The sequence below is a fragment of the Siniperca chuatsi genome, linkage group LG20 (genome assembly GCF_020085105.1).
Source record: "Siniperca chuatsi isolate FFG_IHB_CAS linkage group LG20, ASM2008510v1, whole genome shotgun sequence".
NCBI classification, from domain to species: domain Eukaryota; kingdom Metazoa; phylum Chordata; class Actinopteri; order Centrarchiformes; family Sinipercidae; genus Siniperca; species Siniperca chuatsi.
Window position 1 is genome coordinate 23916027 of NC_058061.1, and position 10757 is coordinate 23926783.

At 40.8% G+C, this 10757-nt stretch overlaps 1 protein-coding gene across 12 annotated transcripts in view; it reads right to left on the reverse strand.

The window, feature by feature from the left end:
* rbfox3a (RNA binding fox-1 homolog 3a) overlaps positions 1 to 10757 on the reverse strand; it is an 869263-nt gene that overhangs the window by 61163 nt on the left and 797343 nt on the right. For 11 of the 12 annotated variants that reach the window (XR_006375924.1, XM_044178310.1, XM_044178314.1 and 8 more), the window contains one exon: positions 10034 to 10180. Coding sequence is in view for 11 of the 12 variants with exons in the window: in XM_044178310.1 (XP_044034245.1) it covers positions 10034 to 10180 (147 nt within the window). In the remaining variant the exon portion in view is untranslated. The remainder of the gene's footprint in view (positions 1 to 10033; positions 10181 to 10757) is intronic. The other variant, XM_044178308.1, reaches the window with a different exon arrangement.

The following is a 10757-nucleotide window of genomic DNA, read 5'->3' on the forward strand; positions in this document are numbered from 1 at the left end:
CATGTTACCAAAAAACGTAATCCAGCTGGCATTAGGTTTCCTTTGAAACTTATTTGTTGTTGCAAATTTGTTGTATATAAACAAAATTTCTTGGTGACAGGGTTGAATAAACTGACAACTGATTGTGCTTGTAGATATGGCTGTCACTCTCCTCTGAAAGAGAGCTTTTTGACCTTTCATGAGTAAAGTTCTCATAAGAGTACTACCAGCTGTGTTATGCTTAAGTGTGTAAAAGACCTTAGTATGATTTTATTCTTCTTGCTGAGATTTTCTTATGTACCATCACTTGCATTTCTTGAAACATGTATCAACATGAGACACAACACTGCACTAAAATCTAAAATCACAAAATCTTGGTTTTCCCCTTGCTTTTCTAAAAACAAAAGGTTTGCATAATAATTTAACTGATTTTACTCCACTGAAGGATTTGTTAAGAAAGATAAACAAATTAAAATTAAACAACTATGTTTCCTGTGTGGCTTGTGTGTGAGATTTGTTCAATCAATGGGTGTGCCCTTCAGATCAGATCATTAAGCCTAATGAGTGGGATGAAAGCTACCCTTAATTGTTGTCCACAATGGCTGTGTTATTTCATTAGAACTAATTACCCTGTCAGCCATGCTAGTGGTAAGGCAGGCCAACACCTCTCTCTCTCTCTCTCTCTCTCTCTCTCTCTCTCTCTCTCTCTCTCTCTCTCTCTCTCTCTCTCACACACACACACACACACACACACGTATATATACTCATGCACACAAATACAGCCCTGGTTAGCACACATTCAATAGTCTTGTTCAATGAGCTGATAAACAAGAAACAAGGAGGTGCGAAATTTGTTACTTTTCTTTTGTTTTTGTCTTCTATGGTGTGCTCACTCTCATCTTCTATGAAAACCAGGGGAAAGTTATAGTTATAACATTTTTAAGATGGTGGCGCACATGGACGCAGTGGCTTTGCTCTCCCTGGAGTGGGTTATGCTTGTTATGTTTGTTTTGTTAACTATTGACCAGCAACTTGACATATAACCGGGAGAATGTAGTGAATTGGATTTTATCAGGAACTATCATCATGAACACATCCAGAAGGAGGTCGCACGTCCAGCGGGGTCTCCGTGGATTACGGGATTGGATGGGAGACGCAGGAGGCGGCATAGAGAAAGGAGGCAGAAGCAAGGCTGCTGGGCCAGAATACAAACCAGGCTAAAGATAGCTTACCTTACAAACGCCAGATCGCTCTGCAACAGAATAGAAGAACTGGAGCTGAACATTGCGGCACAAAAATCTGTGCAGGACTGCTGACTTGGTAATAACAGAGACTTGGCTTCATACGGGGATCCCTGACGAAGCTATAAGCTAGCAGGCCACACAGCGCACCGGGGTGGCAGGAACAAAGTAACAAAAATAATATGTGGTGTACAAATACAATCATCATGGACAGCTATTGTTTGCCAGATTTAGATTTAACTGTGTTGCTAATGTCACTGTTGACAAGCGCATAAGATGCTTTCCAAACAACAAACCAACTAAGAAGAAGAGAGCCATCAAGGAGGCAAAGGCAGGAAACTGAAGGACATTCAATGACGGGGACCCCCAGCGTGCATGGCAAGGCATTTAGCACCTCCCAAACTACAATGGCAGCAAAGAGCCAGCCACCAGCAGCAGCGACTCACTAGCAGAAGAACTCAACAACTTCTTTTCTCGCTTTGAGGTGAATGAGGCAGAGACCGGGCCAGCACTGCTATCAACCACTAACAGCCTGGCACTTACTGTTAGCACAGAGGATGTCAGGAGAGTGCTCCACAGTGTCCCAGGAAAGCTGCCGGCCCAGATGGAATTACAAGGAGGGCACTCAGAGACTGTGCAGATCAGCTGGCGGAGGTGTTCAGTGACATCTTTAACCTCTCCCTGTCAAAATGTACTGTCTCCAAATGCCACCATTGTGCCTGTCCCAAAGAAAACCAATTTTGCCTACAGAGCCAACAGGTCAACAGAAGATGCCATAAACACAACTTTCTGACCCATTTGGAACACCCGGGGACATACGTGAGGACATAGATGTATTTTTAGCTCTGCGTTCAACATGATCATCCCCAGCAGAATGGTGACCAAACTACTCAACCTGGGTGTCAGTCAGCACACATGCAGAAGGATCAAGGACTTTTTAACAGATCAATCACAGACTGTCAGGCTGGCGACCCATCACTCGCCGACCCTGACACTCAGCACTGGAGCTCCACAGGGCTGCGTGCTGAGCCCTCTTCTTTACTCCCTCTATATCCCCGACTGCGCACCAACCCACAGCACAAATACAATCATAAAGTTTGCAGATGACACCACTGTGGTAGGACTGATACACAATGGCGAGGAGTCTACAGAAATAAGGTCTGCAAACTGTCAGAATGGTGCTCCATCAAAAACCTGACACTCAACACCTCCAAAACAAAAACACTGATCATCAGCTTCAGGAAACAGAAAGAGAAACCTGCTCCCTTACACATCAGAGGATACAAAGTGAGCGAGTGACTAGCTTTAAATTCCTAGGCACACACATCTCCCAGGACCTCACATGGACTGTTAACACAACCTCTCTGGTGAAGAAGGCACAGAAGCAGCTTTACTTCCTTGGGACACTAAGGAGAGCTAACCTGTGCCAGCGGTTGCTGGTGTCCTTCTATCACTGCTCTGTTGAAAGCATACTCATTTATGGCATCTTGGTGTGGTATGCCAGCTGCACTTTGGCTGACAAAAAAGCCCTTCAGAGAGTCATCAAATCAGCACAGAAAACCACCAGCACTCAGCTACCGTCACTTGAGGACATCGAACCCGATGTCTACAGTAGGCCATAAACATTAACAAGGACTCATCCCACCCAGGCAACCACCTTTTTGTTCTGCTGCCCTCTGGAAGGTGCTACAGGTCTATCAAGACCCGCACCTCCAGACTTGGCGTAAGACTCAACTCGGTGAAAGACGGTCCATATCTCACAGATTAGTGCAATATAGATTTATAGATTTTATATTTATTTTCATACTTATTTATGTCTACTTCTTTTCCTTTCAGTTGTTCCCTTTCAGGGGTCGCCACAGCGAATCATGTGCCTTCATCTAACCCTGTCCTCTGCATCCTCTTCACTCACACCAATTAACTTCATGTCCTCTCTCACTACATCCAAAAATCTCCTCTTTGGTCTTCCTCTAGACCTCCTGCCTGGCAGCTCCAACCTCAGCATCCTTCTACCAATATATTCACAGTCTCTCCTCTGAACATGTCCAAACCACCTCAATCTGGCCTCTCTGACTTTATCTCTGAAACATCTAACATGAGCTGTCCCTCTGATGTCCTCATTCCTGATCCTGTCCATCCTTGTCACTCCCAATGAGAACCTCAACATCTTAAGCTTTGCTACCTCCAGCTCTGCCTCTTGTCTTTTCATACTTATTTCATACTTATTTATTCATACTTATATACTTATATACATACTTATATTTATTCATACTTATTTATGTGTGTAGCCCTTAATATGCAGTACTTATGTGTGTGTGAACTGCTGTCTGCTGCTTTTCCCATCGTGCACTTAATGGGGATCCTTTTAAATAAAATAAATGCAGTGCTGGACTGAGTAGTTTAAGTTTGCTATTTTATGTTTCAAAATGCAAATACTACTTTTTGTTAGTGTTTGTAATGTGTCTGTTCAGAACATGGCGATTTCTGTTAGTTATTGTTATTTTTGTGCTGGTTTATAGTTTTAACTATTAGTGAGGTGGCTGTTACATTTCTTGACACCAGCTGTATTTTACTACTGTTTCACATCCCTTCAGAAAGAAATCTGGCGCCCCTGGTAATAATGTGTTACTTGACATAGTAAATGTAATAATATATTATTTTGTTACTGTTAAAAGTGATATATTGTTACTCCCAACACTGTGTATCACTACACCAGAAATCCTGGTTGCATTTATCCACCAATCACTGGTTTTCCACTTTCTCTCTCCTCTTTCATCTATCTCTGTTTCAGTGTTTGGTCTGTGACGGCAGTTGTCTCCATTAGTCCAATTTAGAGCTGTTTTCCAGGGAAGTCAGAGAAGTGTAAATCAGCCTCAGTGAGCTAGAGATGCAGCATGGTGCCCTCACAGATGAAGGCTTCTTTTTTACACACTGTAAAGTCATACTGTGTGTGCCTGTGTTTATCAGAATGAAACTGTAAGAGCCGAATACAGAAACAAATATAACACCTTTGACTTTTTAGATATTAATAATAATAATAAAATGGTAACTGTGAAAAGGGATTAAGGAAAAACAAAAACATACATTTACAAAGCAGATATATGAACAGATTTATATGGGGGTTGGTCAGCCACTGTTGATCAAATGTGATCAAACCACACTCACAAAGTTCTGATGAAGCAGATTAGCTAAGTTTCTGCATAAATAATATTAATATTATTTACTACAAGATTCTTTTCTCCCAACTTTTTGTTATTTATTTGGTCATGAATATTTAATGTTGTAAAGGCACACTTAAGATCTTAAATGAAGGGCTTTAAGTAAGAGTAGCAGTGCAACAATGTAAAAAAAACTAACTAAAAGTTTTACATTCAAAATTGTACATAAAAAATTATCGGAAATGCATTCAAAAATGTCAATGTTAAATTATTTATAATATTATTATATTATTATCGCTGATGTATTAATCTGTAAGCAACATTTTAATGCTGTAGCTGGATGCAGTGGATACTGTGTGGTGGTTTCATTCACTGTATAACAATGTTTTTTTTTGCTCATATAATTTTTCTTAATCAGTAACTTGTAAGTACAGCTATCAAATAAATGGAGTATAAGTAGCTCAGAATTGTACGAGGTTCCATGTTGAGTTTTAGAACTCAAGTAGGAGCAGTTTTTCTATGAGTGGGTCCCTGTTTTGTTTGACGCACAGGCACATGCATGCGGGTGACGTGATACATATTCCTGCCATTCCATTCCCATTCCGCAAATCTACAGGTGGCAGTAATGTGCCAAGATATGTTGCAATATGCCAGCAAAGGCAGAGAAGAAGAAGACTGCAAGCTAGTAAACATGGATGTAAATAATACAGGATTTAAACTTTAAAAACATTTGGCTTTACAAGTGTTTTATGAAGAAGGAAATGCATTCATCATGTTCGTTAGACTTCAAGAATACACAGAATGAGTTTTAGTGAGATACACTTAACTGAATGTGCACATAACTTTTGTTTATTTACAAGAAACTCCACAGGGCACCTTTAAGTACAATACTTGAGTAAGTTGCATGTGCTTAGTTACTTTCACCAATCTGCAAACTACAGAATCATCAAATGTACCCAAAAGGGGAAAAAAGTCTCTCGTTAAAATAGCAACAAATTTTGTTGCACACCTGGTCACCACATCCCCAAGTTAAGCTCTTGAACCCTGGGAATATGTAATGCTGTTTAACTTTGACTTGATTGATTGTATATTTGATGAAACTCCTGTGGGTATGGCACCAAAACTATAACATCTCAAAACTGATGACATCACCCAAAATTACCAGTCTCACCTGCAGTGCCTTAACTTAATGGAAAACAGAGGAATAAATTCTATCACTGTCCCTCTCTAAACACTCTAATTGTCTAATTCAACACAGACACACTGGCACCACTGAGGGACATAACAATGCCAAAGCTCAGGCTTTCTAATTATCCACTCAAGACACAAAATGGCTCCATTACTACACTGATATGCTGATGTAAATTAGCAGATTTTTAGATTATAATTACAATTTGCCTCCTCAGAGGCAGAGCCGGTTAGATGAGCCTTATGGAATAATTGGGGAGGCAAATGAGAGTGTAGCCATGAACAGGGGACATTAAAAAGAATTCACTTGCTGGGAACACTGGGCTACCTGGAATGCTGGAAGCCTCCAGAACAGGTGATTAGGCAGGAGTAGGTGTCATTAAAACTCCATTAGCACAAAACTCAACCCCCGGTGCTCACCGCAAACACACACACACACACACACACACACACACACACACACACTGCTGAGGTAGACCATAAGTGTGAATGTGTGTGTGTGTGTGTGAGTGCGCGTGCTGAGTATCGAATGACTCATTTAGGACCCCTACCTCTGGGAATGTGACAGTAAGGACCCTCTTGCGTCTGCCTCACTGAGTGCCTGCTTATTAATTAAACACAGCTGAGGCTCAGGGGATGGCAGCAGTCCTGCATATCAGCTTGTCAAGTTTCACTCTGTGTAAGGCTAAATAAAAAGGGTTCTTCAGTGAGTGCAACCCCTGGATCCACTGCCAGACATTTTGGTTCCATGCATCAGAATTAATTACAAGAAATTCATGAAAGGCCAAAACAAACAAAAATAGACACTGACGTGATCAGACTGGGATGCTTCCCTACTGTTTGAGGGATGTAGAAATCCAAATAACCCTGGGTGTGTAGGTAAATGTGCAGTGTATGTAGGAGGTTTTCAGTCCCAGGGATTTATTTGAGGTACTAGATTACAGATTTCAGCCACATCTTGAAAATGAGAGAATTGAATCAGTGAAGTAGTGCTGTGAATGCCAATTATCATTCTACCATTAAAGCCGGCCTAGTAATTTCCCTCCAAATGTGTTGTTCTAATTATGAATTAAACTCAAATAAGCTTGGGTAATGAACCCAGTTGTATTCCTTTCCGAGGCCATACTTTTTTCGCCTTGTGTGCCTCCATTGTTGCAGCCGTACACAACAATCTGGCTTCTATTCTATTTTTGTGTCCTGTGCTGGACATCCACAGGTGTTTGAGGGAGTATTACTGTGTATTATTGTGGAATTCACAGAGATGGACCTCCAGCTTGTGACTGCATCACCTTTGATTGAACTTCTTTATATGGCTTTTTTTAATGCTCTCGTATTGCTTTTCTATTACAGCTTTTGCTGAAATGACACTGAATTCCATTTGCTGTAATGCACTAGCTATTGCCTTTGTTTGCACTGTGGTGGTTGTTTAGCAGAACTGTAATGAGAGATTGAGCCAGTTGCTCACAAGTCCCATTTTAACCGAATACAGGAAAGTGCCACTGGAGCCCATTGTGATGAAGGCCGAGCCCAGATGGAATCTGGACTGCAATGCCACTGCCCTGCCCACAACCATTAATCCTTAATAACAGGGAGAAAAGAGAAGAAGGTGTGTGTGAGAGTGTATACTGCATGTGCCTGTGTGCCTGTGAGCCTCTGCTAGCAGAAAGCCACCAAACACAATGGATCAAAACTGCTAAATGCTCTGCTGAAGTGACATGAAAAAACAGCTTGAGAAATCACTGGTGAAGTCAGCATTAGATTCAAAACTTTTCTAGTAACATTGATTTCCAAAAAAGACATAAAGTTCAGTAAAAATAGGAAATGGAGAAATAAATCACACAACTGAAGATACGTTTGCTATATTTAGACCTATAACTAACTTGCCTTAATGCTAAAACCAACTCTCATTTGATAGTTTCTAGTTTTGTGTTTTCAGGAGCAGATGATAGATTTTCAGATGGGTGGAATATCTTTAAAGGAAATTTTCAGTTAGTACACCATCCAAATTATTTTCAGTTTTATCCATCATTTCTAACTGTAATGGTAGTATTGTATACAAGTATCAAGAATTGTATATCAAGTTAGTTGCTGAGCTCTTGAAATTGGTACAATGAAGTCTGATGGAAAAAAAGATTTTTATAATCTGATCTGACATTAGAAGAATCTCCTCAATAACTTCAAAATGGCTCATTCACAGTGTTTTGTGATTTGTTAAACTGATAATTAACTGATTAATTTCTTTGTGCATAAGAGATGATAATTAAGTCATCAATTTATTACGCTGCTCTTGATAAGGTGAACAATATGTGCATTTAATATCTCTGAGTATGTAACCTTGCGCAGCTGCCTTCACGTTAATGTTTTGACCTTCAATTCAGACTTGAATTATTTTATTCGTATTTTTCAATAATGCTTACTTGAAGAAGAAATGTGCACTTGTTTTGAAAGAAAACGTTTCCTATCTCCACTTCTCCTGAGGCTCAGTGATTTGGATCTTCAGTCTTTGTGATCCTGCTCTTAACAGGGCTGGATGATGATTGTCTGTCTGTTCCAAATCCCCTCTTCTGCTTCCCTATCCTTCTGTTTCTTTCTTTCTCACAAGCTCTACTCCGCCTCTACCTGATGATATCACTGGTTAATTGTGGTGCAGTGCTCAGTGCCTCAGAGACCTCACTAAGTGACTGGAGTCTGTTGGGAGAAAGTTTAGAGTCCCACTCCTTTTCAAGAATACACACAATTGAACGCAAACACAAATCCAAACACACACAAACCTACTTTGCACCCATAACTGGAGCTGTCACCCTACATACACCTAATGAGGATAAACTCCCTTTTAACCTTGCTGAGGAATCCTATTAATTGTGTCTCCACTGATGGGCCCTTCCATCCCCTCCTCTTTTCCCCACATCAAGAGCTCTGAGGCTGGGGAAGGCAGGCAGGCTGGCTCCCCTCCTCCTGGAACAAAGTGCCTGCAGGAGCGGATGTTCCACTCCATTGGAGGACCCGGGAGGTAGGTGGTGGTGTCGGGGGGGTAAATCTCCAGCCTCCTATTATATTAAAGGTTACTGCTGGATTTGTGTCAGTAAATCCATACTCAGTAATGTGTGTGTGTGTAGGTAGATAGACTTCATCATCAGGGAATGGGAATAGGCTGTCAGTGTTCCCTCCACTAGCATGGTTCTAGCTGTCCCCTCTCTCTCTTCCTCCTTATTCCCTCTTTGGTAATCAAACATGCAGAGCTGCAACTGCGAGGCAGAGACTCGTCTCTGTCCCATGTCGAAGTGAGACGCTCCACTGAGAACACAGTGAACTGTTGTGTTTACAGTGGCAATTCCCAAGGCAAAAATTCCCAGGGGGCCCCTCCAGCCAGCGTTCACCATTCGTTATTTCTGACATCACTGAAAAATGTATGAAATCTAAACATTTTTCAAATTTCAATTGTTGAATTTTCAAAATCTAAACATAAAGAACATTTAAAACCTAAATAAAAACCAAAAAACTTCAACGTTGTCACATGTAAATAAGCCACATTATAAGGCGACTGCACATCAACACATAAAGCACTGATTTTGCAAATGCTGCCACTACAGTATGTCCTCACATCAAACCATTCACAAGCTGCACATCTGGACACAACACTGCGCTGCCCTGAAAGGTGGAAAAAAACGGAGCTTAGAAAACAGGGAAGAGTGACGGCATCACAGGCATGACTAAGGGGAGGAGAGTATTGAGAGAGGGGTCATCCTGTGCTGACACTTCATCTATTTATTTAACAGTGGACTCTTTAGGATATTTAGTTTATCGCTCTAACAACTCTGCCTCTCACACACATTCAAGTGTCTCCACCATTAGATAAGGCTAGACTAAATAACAGCATTCAGTTATTTACTGTTTTAATTGTAACACATAATGTTACCCCCAATGTCCATCAGACGCTGCACGCATTAGGTAATTAGACAAATACTGTTAGTGTTAAGTGTTGAGGGACTAACATGGCTTTATATAGTTTAAGCAGTATTCCTTTAAGTTTTTATTGACTGGTTGAGCTAGTGCATTGAAAAGCATCCTGTGGAATACCTAATGTATATATTCAAAGAAGGCTAGAAAACCTATTTTACATTAGAAACAAGAGATTACCAATTCAAGATTTGAAACTACAGGTTCCTACTGCCTGTTCCAAAGTCTATATTGGAAGCAAGAGAGGTGTGCAGTTATGGCATCTGCTCATAATTGTTTTTGACCTCCCATTCATGGTTGACTTTTACTTTACTTTTACAATTCCAACATTGGATTTCTCATTATTTATCTTATTTTGATTGCATTTGCTACTGTGTTCTTGAAAAGTACAGTTGGGGTATTGTACAGTGCTGTAAGGTAAATGATTCGAACTGGATATATATGATTGCCCTGCAGTATATGGTATCTCAGTACAGTAAAGTTGTGTGTGTGTTTCAATTGTCATCTCACCCCAAACATTTGGCGGAGGTCAGGGTCTCGGAAACGGAAAGGGATGTTGGAGACGTGTAACCTCTTGGGCTGCTGCTTCTCTGACGAATCACTGGGCAGCAGGTGGAGCTGCTGGGAGCCCTCCGTCTGTGCAACCTCCTCTGCCTGCTGCAGGGAAACACACAGCATGCCACATATTAGCTCCTGTCGTGGTAAAAATTATTCCGACATGAAAAAAAAAAACAGATCCTGTACAATAGAGGAGGACTGACAAAACAACGTGGTAAAATCAATTCAATCAATTCAAAGAGTGGAGAAGTTTGTGACAGTGAATGACGAGGGGAGGAGGGAATCAAAGAGCACTGTTTCAAACTCCACTCTGTATCTTCCTGTGTAGCTTAAAAGGTCAGGTTTTTCTTATCACTGAGATATCCCCCCTCTCTCTGCTCCCATGGCATTGATATGTGCCACAGATATGTGTGTGTGTATATATATATATATATATATATATATATATATATACACACACAAAAGCATACATTGTAATATGGGGCGCGAAACACAGAGGAACAAAGTGAAGGAGTACTATACATATTGGACAATTCCACACTTCATGATTTACGTTCAGTGCCAACATTTAGTGCCAATGCAGGAAGTAGTTTGCCCATCACAGAACATTCACCATTCATTATTCAGTTGCCACACCTTAACCATATACCCTAACCTTAACCAAGTATTGAGTTTT